This window comes from Piliocolobus tephrosceles, chromosome 8 (genome assembly GCF_002776525.5).
Source record: "Piliocolobus tephrosceles isolate RC106 chromosome 8, ASM277652v3, whole genome shotgun sequence".
Taxonomy (NCBI): Eukaryota; Metazoa; Chordata; class Mammalia; order Primates; family Cercopithecidae; genus Piliocolobus; species Piliocolobus tephrosceles.
Genome location: NC_045441.1, coordinates 25,103,109 through 25,119,800, shown reverse-complemented (window position 1 = coordinate 25,119,800; position 16,692 = coordinate 25,103,109). Strand labels below are relative to the sequence as shown.

Below are 16,692 nucleotides of genomic sequence, written 5' to 3'. Positions count from 1 at the left end.
TATTCAGTTGAAATGCCTCAGAAATAGATCCTTCATTCACTTATGCATTCAATAGCAGCCCTAAGAACACACAATAAGCCAAACTGGGTAGAGAGACAGATGGATGAGACATTGTCAGCACAGTACCCACAAGAAGCTCCCAGCCCAGGGATGCAGAGCAACCATACCACACGCTGAAACAGTGCTTCCTAAACAACTGATTCCTTTAGACATTTACAGGTATTTATTTGAGTAAGAGCTCATAAAATATATTTTTATAATATACACAAGAAAAAATACATTTGAATGAATAAAAAAAAAATGACAGGAGGTGACAGAATTTAGTGTTTATAAATGAGGTCATAAAGAACTTTAATAATTCAGAGAAGAAATTCAAAGTATTTAAAAGTTGAGACCCTGCTTTACAATATTTTATGATTAAAAAAAGGCATTTAAAGGTGATATGTGACTTAATAATTTTCCAATTTCAAAATGGGTTTCTAGACATTATTGTTCATGAACCAAAAAAAAAAAAAAAAAAAAAAACCAAACAACAACAAAACCCACTTTGGCAAGCAAAGTATTATTAGTCCATAGCAGCTTCGTAACAGTTTACTTTTTTAATATAAAGATTTTTCAATTTACACTTGTTGTAGTAGAAAAAACTAATATGCTAAGTCTGTAAGCTTATTACAGAAAAAACTAATATGCTAAGTCTGATCGTAATGAAGCCAGAATTCTATGAAAATGTGCACCACATTGCATATATAGTAGCTGAGTAAATGTAAACCATGTGCTTATTAACTCTTCTATATAAAATATTGAACCCCCAAGTCTCACACATTGCCTCCTATGTCCACATCTCTTTCCTGAAGGCAGCCTCACACTTTAAGCCAATATATATTTGCTATTTGAAAAAGTTCTCATCCTCATCACTAAAAATGTTTCTGTAAAGGCCTTAGACATTTTTTCAGTACCCTAGTAACAAGACATGTCATGATCAATAAATGATCACAGCCTTTCAAAAAAAGTACTGAGATTGGAGAATGGGGTTTCTGTCTCCAACCCCTGAAAGACATTGCTGTTTCAAGACCTACAGCTCCAAGAAGACGACTCAGAATTTCTTACTTTAAAAAAAAATTGTCATGAATAACTGAATAATTAGATTTCTAGGAAAATGAGGCTTTTAAATTAAGATTTAGCAAAATCAACTATAATGTATTTACTTCTACTCATTGATGAATGACAGAAATCAGTTAAAGTTTTACAAACAAAAGATATAAATACTGCATAATACATAGTGAATATTGGCACAAACCCTTTCGTACTTAAAGCATAAAATGCAATCAGTAAATCTGATGCTCTTAAGTGTGTTTCTTAAGATGACATCAAAAAAGCTCTAGATAGCATGGAAATTTCCCAGTTTAAGGCTTTCCAATAGGTTTGTAGCAAGCATCAGGTTGCCAGAGGCGAATATCAACAAGAACTTGATTGAGTTTTTGCATCCAGAGATCCCGCTCTTCTTTAGTATCTGCAGACAGCCAGTTCCTACAGGAACAAACAACCAAAGAGGTCAGAATTATTCTCCTCCCATTCCATACCCCCATGTACTCTTGCTAGGGAAAAAAAATGACTAAATAAACCAGTAAATGAATTACCTTTAACCACCTTATATAGATGCTAATCCAGAGCCACTTAGTGAGGTGCATCTCCAAATAAAACAGAGGAAAATTATCCCCAGTTTGGTTAACTGATGCTAACTTACACTGATTACACTTGGTAAAGGATGGTGTTTCCAACAGGTGTTTTATACAGGTAGTGTGTGGCCTGGGTAACCTGATGGTATAGGACACCCACTGAGTGTGGGCAACTTCTCAGCAAGAGCACCAAAGGCCTGAATATAGGCCCTCCCTGAATATAGGCACTCCCAATATAATCTTCAGAGTCAGGTTCCCCAACAGCTGCAATCACAGACTCATGATCCTTCACCTGGCTCTACAGGTAATATTATTTTGCACTGTCTCCCATTAGATTTGTCCTACTATATTAGTAGAACATGGTATTTATAATAAACTATCTAAAGATCCTAAGACTTTGTCTATCCTAACCTCTCTGTCCATATTAGGAATATTTTCCTTGCATCCATATTTAGCTACAAGTTGAATGAATAACTAGTTGACGGGGCAGGCCAGAGTAAGGAAGGGGGGATTCCCTAACTCATAGCCCGAACATCATTCTAGGGAACGGTCAGCCATTAGGTTTTTACATTGCACTCATTCTGCAACTTTATAAGTTCTCCCCATTGGTACTAGAAATGGTGTAAATATGAATAAGTGGAGTTTATCACCTTCTAGTAGTCAATGAAGAAAGTACTGCACTTATAATAGCCACCATTTGTTAAGCTCATTCCATGTACTCAAAACTGTGCTAAGTGTGTTTACTCATTCATCTCTATTGTCTGAAGTCTCTGTGAACCCATTCTGGTTCAAGAGGCTTAAAACAACAACAACAACAACAACAACAAAAACTCTATTGTCACTGTAGAGTTTATTTTTCCTTTTTGACACACAAGATTTCAGAGGGCCAGCAAAGTTAAGTGACCTGCCATGGTTACATTTGATGAGTCAGGATTTAAACTTAAATCTGTTGACCTCAAAACTCCACTGTAACTACTGCCTCCCCATGTGATAAAACATTCTGGTTTCAATGTGTAGTCTCTGTTTTGAAGTATGCAGTAGAGATCAGAAGACAAATCGTTAGCATTGACAGCAAACTTAGTAGAAATGAAAATGAGGTACATTAAATTCAAGTAAAAGGCCTAAGTCCAAAAGGCCCAAGGCCCTGTAAGGAAGCAGATCAGCGAGGCAAAGGAGAATGCAAAACTGCAGAATGTTTATATTCTCACCATCAAAAAAGTTAAATAAAATTTAGGCCACCAAGCAAAGCTGAAGACTCAGCCAAGACTGAATTGAGAATGTACCACTCTCATATGCTTGAGCAAAGGGTACCCATCCAAGTTATAATTTTATAGTAAGAAAGACCACAAGTAAATGAGGCACAGAGTAATTAAAGCAACATGTAATCTGGCTATTTTTTTTTTTCATCACAGGGGAAGGTCTACAGAGAAGTCTAAGAGAGTTTATGCAACCAGTGAAAAATAAGGTTATACAAAAAATGTGAGTGATATTCAAAACGGCTGAAGTGGGCTGCTATGGTCAAGAACTATCTGGATGCTGCATTTTGGTTGGTTCCTCCACTGACCATGGCCATGGACAGGTCGCTATCAAACAAAATGATTAGAAATCCATTTTGCCCGTCCTGCCCTGTCTGATTCCACCACTGCATAGAAGACCTCTGAAAGAATGAATGAGTTAAAATGAATAAATCTGAAAGTAATCTAGACATCAAAATTTTCCAACAAATGAGTCTTCTATCTAGCTATTTTAAAACAAATTGGCAGTCTCTGGGCAACTTTGTTCTATTTTAGTATCGTGTCTCCTGGCTATAGCTTTCTAATATTTTCACATTAGAAACTCGTAAAGCTAGTCCTACCAATCTCCCCCCATCTGCAATATCCAACAACAGCCTAATTACTAAAGATCTTATCAAATTCTAACTTTTGTACTTAATGACAACTCTGTACACTGAAGTTGGTCTTCAAGCTTCTCGTAGGTATCCAAGCAAAGAAACCTATCTCAGAATCTTAGCAATAAGCCTTTGTATCTTAACTTGAGCTCAGGGTTAATTAAAAAAGGGGTACCCCCAAAAGTTTTATTCTGTTAATCTCCGTCCAGAAATTTGCAGAATAGAATGAGATTGTTTTTGTGAGTCATCTGACTACATGAGGTTATTCTGGGAATGGAAGGAAGGGATGTGTAAAGTCTCTTTGTAATGCTTGACTCCTCAACTACGCATGAAATCTTTAAACTTAACCCAAAGATTATCTAACTGCCATGACAATGCCTCCACTGTGAGCATACTGGAAAACATTAGCTAAGATACGACCTGAGTATTACACTTTCCTTAACTACGTTAATTTAGTTATTATAGATGGTTCACTTACTGCTTTGTGTGTGTTTTGTTTTCTCACTAAGGCTGTGCCCTTTTCAACATCAAGGACCATCTCTGATATTTCTTAGTGGTAAGTACATAGTGTACACAGTGGGCAATCAATTGCTTAGTTGATCGAAATATTTATAGGCCAATACATACTTGGTGACACAGAGTGTGTCCCTGCATTGGCTGACAAGAGTCTCTCGGTCATCTTCTCTTTGTGGTCGGACAGTAATTAATTCAAAAGTGTTGCGTCTTGCACAAAATTCTCTGTTGGCTGGTTCTATCTGACGACTGGTACAATTAGCCAGATTTATCCTTCCTATGGGATTCTTTAAAAACAAATTAAGAGAAATCAGTAGAAAATAAGACTAAGTAAGTATTAAGCAGCATTTAAGTTGGTACAAATTAAAATTAAAATTAAAAAGCTATTAATTTAAAAGTTAAAAAAAAAATACAAACAACAGTATAATGAGCCCCAGGTACCAAAACCAGCTATAACAATGAGAAACACACCCAACTGCCTTTTATCTGTAACTTACCCATTTCTACCCTTTCTATAAAAGGAAACCTAGACATTGGATTTCAAGTGTAAATATTTCTTTATGTATCTATAAAAGATAAGGGCAGGCAATTGCCCTGGATTGTTGGCAGCCATGAATTCCTATGACACAAGTCAAAAGTGGAGGAAAACATTCACGAGACCAAATGGTCCTGAAAATGGGGAAAGAAACACATATAGGCACACATGAGCCAACAGCCAATAAGTGTGTCAACTCTATTAGAATTTTTAAAAATAAAAATAGAATACACCATTTTAAAACCTTAGATTGGCTAAGTCTGGAAAAAACAGTAACAACCTCTGTTAACCGGTTAGGGAGTAACACAGATTCTTATGCATCACTGGTGAAAGTATAATATGATCTATTACTGGTAGGCAACTTGACAACAGTAATCAAAAACCATTAACAATGAGCATTTTCTGATCCTACAGTTCCACCTAAATTTATCCTAAGCAAGTATATAAATATGTACACACAGATTCTAATATGTGTAGTCACTGTTTTTTCATAATAGCAAAAAATTCTAAACAAATTAAATGACAATAATAGGGGACTATTTAAATAAATCATGGTATTGTTTCCAGCAAATATGATACTTTAAATAGTCTGAAAGTGCTCTCATTATATAAGCCGCCAAATGCTAGATAATTAAATTGACAAGAAAGTAGAAAAATCCTTCAAAGGCCAAAATCAATGAGCAAGGGAGAATGAAGAATATTAAGCTAGTCTGAAACCCTGACTTCCCTTGGGGCATTTGCCAACACTAAGACCTGCAACCTAGAAGTGACAGAATATGAATTCTGGTATTTGTTTTAAAACACCCTAGCAAAGCAACAAAACAAAACAAAACAAAAATGCATGCGTGTTGTGGGGAGATAAATGAAACCTGAAAATGAATAATTAATTAAGCTGGAAGTTCATTATACTATTTTTGCTCTGTGTACATTTGAACATTTTCAATTATAAAATGCAAAACAGGGCTGGCTGCAGTGGCTCATGCCCGTAATCCCAACACTTCAGGAGGCGGAGACAGGTGGATCGCTTTGAGCTCAAGAGTTTGAGACCAGCCTGGCCAACATGGTGAAACCCCATCTCTACCGAAAATACAAAAATAGCTGTGTGTGGTGGTGCTTGCCTGTAGTCCCAGCTACTCCGGAGGCTGAGGCAGAGAATCGCTTGAGCCCAGGAGGCAAAGGTTGCAGTGAGCCGAGACCGGTCCACTGCACTCCAGCCTGGGTGACCCAGCGAGACCCTGTCTCAAAAAAAAAAGAAAAGAAAAAAGTGAAACATTCTGGGAATGGTAGGAAGGGATGTGTAAAGTGTCTTTGAATAATGCTTGACTCCTCAACTACGCATGAAATCTTTAAACTTAACCCAAAGATTATCTAACTGCCATGAAAATGCCTCCACTGTGAGCATACTGGAAAACATTAGCTAAGATACGACCTGAGTATTACACTTTCCTTAACTACGTTAATTTAGTTATTATTGATGGTTGTATGTATCTGTATGTATATTTCCATGAGGTGACGGTGGGGTGTGTGTGTGTGTGTATGTGTGTGTGTGTGTGTGTGCACACGGTGTAAGGAAAAAGCAAGGACCAAGAATAGTCATACAGTAGCCCCTGCTTATCCATGGTTTCACTTTCCATAGTTTCAATTACCCACAGTCAACCATAGTTAAAAAATATTAAAAGAAAAATTATAGAAAAACTATTCATAAGTTTTAAACTGCATGCCACTCTAAGCAGCATGATGAAATCTCCTGCCATTGCACCTGGTATGTGGATCCTCCCTTCGTCCAGCGTATCCACGCTGTACCCGCTACCTGCTCAGCAGTCACTTAGTAGCGTTCTAAGATCAACTGAGATCGAGACCATCCTGCCTAATACGGTGAAACCCGTCTCTACTAAAAAAATACAAAAAATTAGCTGGGTATGGTGGCGGGCGCCTGTAGTTCCAGCTACTCAGGAGGCTGAGGCAGGAGAATGGTGTGAACCCGGGAGGCGGAGCTTGCAGCGAGCCAAGATCCAAGATCGTATCGCTGCACTCCAGCTTTGGCAACAGAGCGAGACTTGGCAACAGAGCGAGACTCCGTCTCAAAAAAAAAAAGGATGAACGGCTGTAGTATGCAGTGCTTGTGTTCAAGTAGCCCCTATCTGACTTACTAAGGTCTCCAAAGTGCAAGAGTAGATATGCCAAAGACAAATCATAAAGTGCTTCCTTTATGTGAAAAGGTGAAAGTCTTCAACTTAATACAGAAAGAAAAAAAAATCATATGCTGAGGTTGCCAAGATCTACACAGTAAGAATAAATCTTCTATCCATGAAATTGTGAGGAAAGAAAAAGAAATTCATGCTAGTTTCGTTATCACATCTCCAACTGCCAAAGTTACCACCACAGTACATGGTAAGTGCTTAATTAAAATAGAAAAGGCATTAAATTTGTGGGTGTAAGACATCAACATAAACGTGTTGTGATTGATGGCAACTGGGTCTGGTACTTATCCATGGTTTCATGCATTCACTGGCGGTCTTGGAACGCATCCACTGAGGATAAGGGGGAACTACTATACATTACTGCATAAGTTAGGAGACCAGCCTTAGCAGATATTAAGATTTATTTTAAAGCTATGGTCATTGAGATTGGGATAGGGAAACAAACCAAAGGAAACAGAACAGTGAGCCTAAAAATAAACCTACACCTATAATGACATCTTGATACACATGAGAAATGGCATTGTGGATCAGTGAATGATATAGTTTGGATATTTGTTTCACCCAGATCTCATGTTGAATTGTAATCCCCAGTGTTGGAGGTGGGGCCTAGTGGGAGGTGACTGGATCACAGGGGTGGATTTCTCAAGAAATCCCCTTGGTGCTGTCCCCACATAGTGAATGAATTCTCACATGAATTGATTGTTTAAAAATGTATGGTACCTCCCTTTGCTCGCTTGCTTGCTCACTCGCTCACTCATGCTTTTACCATGTGACGCACCTGCTCCCACTTCACCTTCCGCTGTGAGTAAAAGCTCCCTGAGGCCTCCCCAGAAGCTGAGCAGATGCCAGTGTCAGGCTTCCAGTACAGCCTGCAGAACCAGGAGCCAATTTAAAAATTACCCAGTCTTGGGTATTTCTTCATAGCAATGCAAGAATGACCTAACACAGTGGGGAAAGAACCAACCATTCAATGATGCTGGCATAACTGGTTATCCAGGTGAAAAAAAAATCAATTCTAGGGAAATTAAATATGAAGTATAAAACTTTATAACTTTAGAAAGAGGTATAAAAGAAATCTTTGACTCCAGGATAAGGATAGTTTCTTAAATTAGACCCTAAAAAGCACAAACCAATAGACTGGCAGGTCTGATTACCTTAACATTAGAAAAGTCTGTGCATAAAAAGACACTAAAAAGATAAATTAAAAGATATGCCAAGCCTAAGACTAGGGAAATATAATTGCAATGTATCAAAAAATATTAAAATGAATAATATATAGACAATCAGTTCATAGGAGAGAAAATATAAATGGCATACACACTCTTATGCTTAGAAAAGATACTTAGTCTAGTAATCAAGAAGACACAAAAACTTTTAAAATAAGAGTACATTTCACATCTATCATACTGATGGAAGTTTAAAAGGCTGACATATGATGTGTTAGTGGGAATATGAAAAGCTGAGAGCTCACAAATATTCCCAGTGGGAATGGAAAATCGTTCAACCACTTTTGAGACTCATTTGACAAAATCAAGTTGTAGATGTGCAAACCCTACAACCCAGCAATTGTGCTACTAGATAACATTCAAAAAAGAACTCTCATCCATGTGTACAAGAAACTAAATCTTCCTGCATGTGGGCTGTAAAAGGTACAAACCAAAACAAAATAAGAAGAAAGTGAATCACAGCAGCATTGTCTGTATACAACAATTTAGAAATAATCTAAGGGTCTCTAAACAGGAGAATGGATAAATTGTAATGTGTTCCTACAAAAGTATACTACACAGAGAAAAGGGGACAAACTAATATCACCCCAGACAAACACATACCACCCCAGACAAATTTCACAAACCATACCGACCCAAAAAAGGCAAGTTGCAGAATGATACATACAGTATGTTATTATCTGTATAATGTTTAAAAACATGCAATTGCAGCAACATATATTGCTTATATACATGTACAGGTTAAACATCCAAAATCTGAAAATCTTGAAATCTGAATTGCTCCAAACTCCAAAACTTTTTGAGAGTCAACATGATGCTTAAAGGAAATGCTCATTGGAGCATCTCAGATTTTCAATTTTTGGATTAGGAGATAATTAACTGGCAATTATAATGCAAATATACCAAGATCTGAAAAAAAAATCCCAAATCTGAAACACCTCTAAATCCCAAGGATTATGAATAAGGGATATTCAATCTGTATAATAAAAATTTAAATAAGTGCATGGGAACAATAAACAAGTTTAGGATAGCGGTTATCTCTGCGGGAGAGAGAATTACATGGCGAGCTTCAACTGGAATAATAACACAGAGGTTGATGAAATTATTTTACACCCTTTTGAATGTCTCCAACATTTCACAATAAAATTTTAAAATATTAATAATTGTAATGACTACAGTGTAACACACATAGCTATCCAACACAGCATTATAGACTTACCTTTACTGATAATGAAAGATGTTAGAATATTTTATCAAGTAAAAAATCAGATTATAAAAAGCATGCTTTTCCTTTTAAAAAGATTCATAAATGAATAATTATTATATATTATACATTTTTAAAGTTTGAAAAGATATCTAACCAAAATATGAGCAATAGCTGTGTCTGCTATGGATGATTTTCTTTTTAATTCTGCTTATTTCTATTTTCCAGTTTGGGGTAATAAATAATCTTACTTGGGCAATAATACTAACTTCTTTAAAAACATGACAAAATTTATTACACAAAATCCTATTATTAAATTTCAGAAACAACATACAAACCACCGTTCCTGTGGGTGGGTTTCCATTGCTGTTTTACCCTAACTAATAAGATAAAAATTAAATTTAAAACATTTCCAACTTCAAATGTCAACAAAAAATATAATTAAACATCCAGTAGAAAAGAAGGAAAAATACACATGTTAAGCCATTTTAAGAGTTGTCAAATCACAGGGAATGGATAGGATATAAAAATTTTAAAGGTATATCACACACACACACACACACACACACACACACACACACACACACACACACCCCTACAAAAAAAACTTTTTTTTGAGATGGAGACTTGCTCTGTAGCTCAGGCTGGAGTGCTGTGGTGTGATCTCGGCTCACTGCAACCTTGGCCTCCTGGATCCTCAGCCTCCTGAATAGCTGGGACTACAGGCACCTGCCACCACACCCGGCTAGTTTTTGTGTTTTTAGCAGAGACAGGATTTTGCTGTGTTGGCCAGGCTGGTGTCAAACTCCTGACCTCAGGTGATCTGCCGGCCTCGGCCTCCCAAAGTGCTGGGATTACAGGCATGAGCCACTGCGCCCGGCCAACAAGAACATTTTTAATGGCTTAGTGAGTACATAAAAAGGGTTATTAATTTGGGTGAGTGATGGGGGCCAGAGGGAACATTTGCATGAACACTACATGAAAGTCAATCAGGCTTTCACCACTAAACAGTACTATTTAAATTACCTTTCGTTTCTCATCATCTGGATAAGTCCAATAAGATATACAGTTTCCAGAAAGAACACACCATCTTCGATGCCAGGCACCAAAACCACTAACATCTTCAAATATGGTCTGGAAAAGTCAATTGAAATGCTGGCTTTAGAAAACTGAGGAAAATGTCCTAACAATGAAATGCTGATTCTGTATGCTAACTGTAGTATGTTGACATATTTCATATCTCAAAATCTATCTGTATGATTTTTTATCATGTCTTTTACCTTAGTAATGAAAATCACTGATTAGTCATATCAGAAATTTACTTCAACATCATCTACAAGCATTTAAGAACATTCAGATATCAACCCTAAATTAAATACCTCTACCTAATCTTAGATTTTTAAAAAGTGTAGTGTCCCTAAAGAAATGCTTCTTAAACAACAGAAATACCTCAAGTGTTGGAGAATTAATAACATAAAATTACCATACCTTATATATTTTAAAAAACTAATAACATATTAAGTTAAACCTATCTTAATATGCAAGACAGGCATTTAATCTTTATTTAGGAGATCAAGTTTTCTAACACGATTAGAAAAGAATTAGCTTATGATCACAGGCCTTGGTCAATAACCCAACTCCAAGTTCGCTGCTGAACCGTGAGACCCGCTTGAAGTGGTGCCTCCCTGCAGTCAGGCGTTTGTCCTTAGGAATGTTACTTATATTCTAAAGGTAGGCTAGGCAGTAGTGTTGGCTAGAAACAGGTCTCCAGAATAGGCAACTAATAACATCTGGTTTTGTTCCACGGAAGCACTTCCACCTAAACAGTGTAAGTAGAAGCTAAGAGTTTTTCTCTCACTACTTTTTAGCTATAGTCATAAAAGAGCCCTAACTGATATAAAAACCCTCACTTTTAATTAAAAAAAAAAAAAAAAAGGCCGGGTGCAGTGGCTCACGCCTGTAATCCCAGCACTTTGGGAGGCTGAGGCGGGTGGACCACGAGGTCAGGAGATTGAGACTATCCTGGCTAACACGGTGAAATCCCGTCTCTACTAAAAATACAAAAATTAGTCGGGCGTGGCAGTGAGTACCTGTAGTCTCAGTTACTTGGGAGGCTGAGGCAGGAGAATGGCCTGAACCCGGGAGGCGGAGCTTGCAGTGAGCCAAGATGACGTCACTGCGCTCCAGCCTGGGCGACAGAGTAAGTCTCCGTCTCAAAAAAAAAAAAAACATAAAAAATAAAAATAAAAAAAACAACATTCATCTGGGAACTTCTGTGTTAAAGAATAAAGCAAGGTAAAAACATAACAATGATGTAGATCAGGGAAACCTTTTCTATAAGGGCCAGAGAGTAAATATTTTAGACTTTGGGCCATACGGTCCCTGCCATAGCTACTCAGCTTGGCTGCTGTAGCACAGAAGCAGCCACAGATGCTGAGTAAGCAGATCAGCCTATGTTCCAATCAAAGACTATAAAAACAGGCAGTGAGGCCTGCTGTGCTGCCCTCTGATACAGATGATCCAAAGGCATCTTTGCATTTGATTTTAGATTACCTTCGTATCCCAACTTTACTTTTCTGATTGTTGAGAAGCTAAGAATAAACTAGTATTGCTTGGTTGTTGCTGTGAGGGACCATTCTAAGTATATCTTTAAATTATCTCAACTACTCCTTACTCCAACCCTATGACAGTAGGATATACACACTCTTCTCAATTCACTGTTTTATGCAAATTTCCCAAAAGGTGGCTTGAATTAGGAGTCTAATTTCTGGCCATGATGTGTGGGAGCAAATGTTACCAAGCTAGATTGAAACTTCAGATTAATTATCTTGCTCCAACCATATGCTCTCCTGCCTCACCTTTTTCCTCCTCCCCTAATGCTTCCATTTTCCTCCCAAAGCAGCCTTTTTCTAGGCAATACTGCTCACAGCTCCCCAAGGAAGAAAGAAAGGAATCTTGTTATTTCAATCTCAAGCACGAAAGTTAACAGAAATCACTCACCAGCTCCCTCTTGTGTTAATGTTCACCTTTTATATCATAAAGGTAATAAACAGACAAGGTAACTTTTGATAAACAAGATTAACACCAGCTATTATGACATCCTACTATAATCAGAGAGGAATAAGGACAGCCTTTTCATTCCTATAGCTGAGGAAACAGAGGGCCAAGGAAATTAACTGACATCACACAGACCACAAAACTAGAACCTTCTGGCTGCCAAACCGGAGCACCTGCCTCTTGCTGCTCCTCAGTGGAGGCAGAGCTGGCTTGGCACCCTGTCAAAACCACTTACCTGTCTGGTTGGAGTCGCCCTCTTCCAGGGCAGCCCTGGCACATCATCACACAGGAAGCTGAGCTGAGGAGCTTTTATTTCCATTACTACCTCTAATTTTTTATAGGGGGTAGAGGCAATTACAATGCAATGTTTAGGCAGAGGACAGAATTTATGTCGGGGAATCCAGAGCTCTTTCTTACTACATTTCTGTAAGTATGGATGTGAGAAAAATGGGCTATAGGATTCAAGAAAGAGTAAACTTGAAGAGATCTAACAAGTTCGTTAAGAGCCCAGCTAAAAAATTTAATTAGGTGAGATGTTATACGCAAATGGACCAGCTACCTTAACATAGCCTATCCATTGCTAAAGGCATCTACAATAAAATATAAAAATGTTTACATGAAAAGAAAAGGTCATTAGGCAAACACTGCCTTCAAGTCAGAAATTTACATGCTTTTCCAAGACTACCTAGTGCCACCTGCTGGATTTACATGTGATAAAACCTAATAAGGAAGGAAAAAATACTGTTAATAAGTAGCAATTCCCAATCCTTGGGAAGTCGGCTTTAGTTACTTAGGCCACCGGGCTTTCCTTACTATCTAGCTCTTCTTTCTGAACCTTTGACAGCAGTTACAAACTGACTTGTAACATCCCTTGCATCATTCCAGTTCTTGCTTCATAGAGAACACCAAAGCAACTGGATTTTCTCCACTTCTTGTACCATACTCACAATCTTCTATGCGTTCTACACACATACTTTCTTCCTCGCATCATGAGAAAACTCAAATTCTGTATCAAATAAATCCGTGAACTGTGGCTTGGGCTTAATTCTCCCCATTCTCATGATCTTGCTCTATGAATTACCCCATAAGCCCTAGTTCAGGTCCTCCATGGCCTCTATCTTCAATCTCTTTGGCCCTATCAGAAGCTACCCATCTACATTTAAAGCTGCTTATGTCTCTCCCATCTTAACAAAATGTTGACAAAATCCTCCTTTCAACCTACATACCTCTGCAAGCACAACACTCTTCTCTCCTTACTCCTTCACTGCCAAAGTGTTTCCAAGAGTTTCCAAGCTCCTGTGCTCATTCCTCATCTCCCACTCACTCTGGACCCATTTGCAGTCTAGCATCTGCCCTCACCTGCGCCAGAATGATCACCCAATAGTAAGTCCTACAGTCCTTACAGAATCTGATCTAACTTAACCACTCCCTCCTTTCAATGTTCTCTTCTATTGGCAACCATGATGCTAGATTCTCCGTTTCTCTCCCTGCAGTCTCCTCTGAGACTTCCCTCCTTCCATCCGTCCTTTCAATGCTAGCACTCCTCCAGTGAGTTGGCTCTGCTTCCCTCACTTGCCTTGGGCTTCCCCATGCTGCAGATATCCACATCTTTACCTCTACTAAATGTCTGTCTTGAGCTCCAAACCCAGAACTTTCACACGTTTCCAGGCATCTAAAATTCAAATCATGTAAAACTTAACTCATTAAAATTTCCCACATCGGTGGAAACTGACTAGTCTTCTTCGGGGTTGTCATTCTCCAATCTGCTTTCCACATTGGTCAGAATGATTTTCTCAATCCCAAGTTGAATAATTTCTTCCACTTAAAATCCTGTAAGAGCAATTCACTGACTCCAGGATAAAGTCCAAATTCTTTAAAAGGCCCTTGAACTCTTGTCCCATTTCCCTAATCACACTTTCCTCCTCATTCCCCACCCGCCAATCACATGCATGCACTCAAACTCCAAGCTCTAGCTGTTCTGAAATACCTTCCACTGTCTGCATGTGTCATCCTTCTTTTCTTTGGGTAAGAGTGACAAAGAAGGGCCCTTCAAGCCACTGTACATTCTCCCCCTATCTAGAGCACTTCTCCCCTTTCTCCCTGATTAACTTACTCAGTTTAGAAATTATTTCTCTCAGCAGTTCCCTTTATCCCATTCTACCCACAGTCAAGACCTAATGTCCCACCAATTGACACCGATGCACCGTTTTCTCCTACTAGAGTATTACATTGTGCTTGTCTGTTTATTTGTATTTCTCTCTTCTAAACTAAAAGCTCGTGAGTAGAGGAATTGTTTTTTGTGGTCTTTTACATTCCAACAGCAGCACAGTGATTGGCATATAAAGGAAATGCAACAAATCTTTACTGAACCAACTTATCACTTAATCACAAAGGATTTCATTCCTATGGGAAACAAGTCCGTATTTCACAAAATGGAAAAAAAAGAAAGTTAAAGACTGTGATGTTACTTACTAGAAACCCTCTTTCTTCAACACTGGAATTCACTTGACATTTTATTTTTAAATAAATATGACCTTCCAAAGAAGATAAAAAGGGGACCTGCAAACAAAACAGGTAAATTATTTGCAAAACAGGTTCAAAGTGTGATTTTTCTTAATAAATCATGTATAAATCATGAACAGAGAATATCACAACTTGAAAACACAGTGTTTTCTAAAGTTGGAATATAAAAGGCAGGGCCAAAAAGCCATTGGTTCCTTATCAACAAATACTTTTGAAGAATAAATTCATTCAAGGTAAAGCTTGACAAAACCAAAAGCCCTAAGTCTCAAGTTAATGTGAGAAAGAAAACAGAAGACAATACTTGGGTTTCTCTCTATCAACAGGAGAATATACTCAGTAAAAGACTGGATAAACCAACCTGTAAATTCACAGCATACAATACCATCCAGCAATAAAGAACAATAAACTGCAGATATGGAAAAGCCAGTCCTTGAATTCATATGGAATTGCAAGGGACCCCAAACAACCAAATCAATCTTGAAAATTAAGAACAAAGGTGAAGGAATCATATTTCCCAATTTCAAAACGTAATTCAAAACTTTGGTAATCAAAGCAGTGTGGGCTGGCTGGACATGGTAGTTCATGCCTGTAATCCCAGCACTTTGGAAGGCCAAGGAGGGAGGATCACTCAAACGCAGGAGCTCAAGACCAGCCTGGGTAACATAGCAAGACCTCGTCTCTATTAAACATGAAAAAATTAGCCAGGTGTGGTGGCACATGTCTGTAGTCCCAGCTACTTGGAAGGCTGAGGCAGGAAAATCACTTGAATCCAAAAGTTCAAGGTTGCAGTGAGCTATGATCACGGCACTGCACTCTGGCCTGGGCAAAGGCCAAAACCTTGTCTCAAAGAAACAAAACCAAACAAACCAGTGTGGTGCTAGCATAAGAATAGACATATGGACAAAAGAAATGGAATTGAAAGACCAGACATAAACTGATGCATCTTATGGCCAACTGATTTTTGACAAGGATGCCAAGATCATTTAAAGCGAAGAGCAGCCTTTCCAAAAAATGGTGTGGAGAAAATTAGATATCCACACGCACCAAGAGTCATGGTGGACCTCCACCTTATACCATTTATAAAAATTAAACCCAAGTGGATAATATCCTAAGTACGAGAGCTAAAATTATAAAACTCTTAGAAAGGCCAGGCGCGGTGGCTCACGCCTGTAATCCCAGCACTTTGGGAGGCTGAGGCGGGTGGACCGCCTGAGGTTAGGAGTTCAAGACCAGCCTGACCTTGAAGGGATTTCACCTTCAACATAGTGAAATCCTGTCTCTACTAAAAATACAAAAACTAGCCAGCGTGGTGGTGCATGCCTGTAATCCCAGCTGCTTGGGAGTCTGAGGCAGGAGAATCACTTGAACCCAGAGGCGGAGGTTGCAGTGAGCCAAGATCGTGCCATTGCACTCCAGCCTAGGCAACAAGAGTGAAACTCTTGTCTCGAAAAACGTTTAAAAATAAAACTCTTAGAAAAAAAACATAGAGGTAAAGCTTTGTGATCATGGAATTAGCAATGGATTTTCAGATATGATACCAAAGGCACAAACAACATGAGGAAAAAAATAGGTAAATTAGACTTTACCAAAATTAAAAACTTTTCATTACAGAGGTTCCACAAAAAAATGAAAAAATAAAACTACCATATAACCCAGCAATCCCACTTCCAGGTATTTATCAAAAGGATTGAAACTGGGTTCTTGAAGTGCTATCTGCACTCTTATGTTCATTGCAGCATTATTCACAATAGCTAAGAGATGGAAATAATCTAAGTGCCCATCAATAAATGAAGAGACCAAAAAAATGTGGTACATACACACAATGAAATATTCTTTAGCATAAAAAAAGGAGATCCTCTCATATGCTAC

The 16,692-nt window shown here is 38.2% G+C and overlaps 1 protein-coding gene across 2 annotated transcripts in view; it reads right to left on the bottom strand.

Annotated features, from left to right (window-relative positions):
* Positions 1 to 200: 200 nt before the first annotated feature.
* The window catches only part of ANLN (anillin actin binding protein), a 64,047-nt gene continuing 47,555 nt past the window's right edge, over positions 201 to 16,692 (bottom strand). The window contains exons 20-23 of one of the 2 annotated variants that reach the window (XM_023183018.2): positions 14,773 to 14,859; positions 10,270 to 10,377; positions 4,192 to 4,364; positions 201 to 1,527 (exon numbers count right to left, since the gene is read on the bottom strand). In XM_023183018.2, coding sequence (XP_023038786.1) covers positions 1,404 to 1,527; positions 4,192 to 4,364; positions 10,270 to 10,377; positions 14,773 to 14,859 — 492 coding nt within the window. In that variant the 3' untranslated portion in view covers positions 201 to 1,403. The remainder of the gene's footprint in view (positions 1,528 to 4,191; positions 4,365 to 10,269; positions 10,378 to 14,772; positions 14,860 to 16,692) is intronic. The other variant, XM_023183017.2, reaches the window with a different exon arrangement.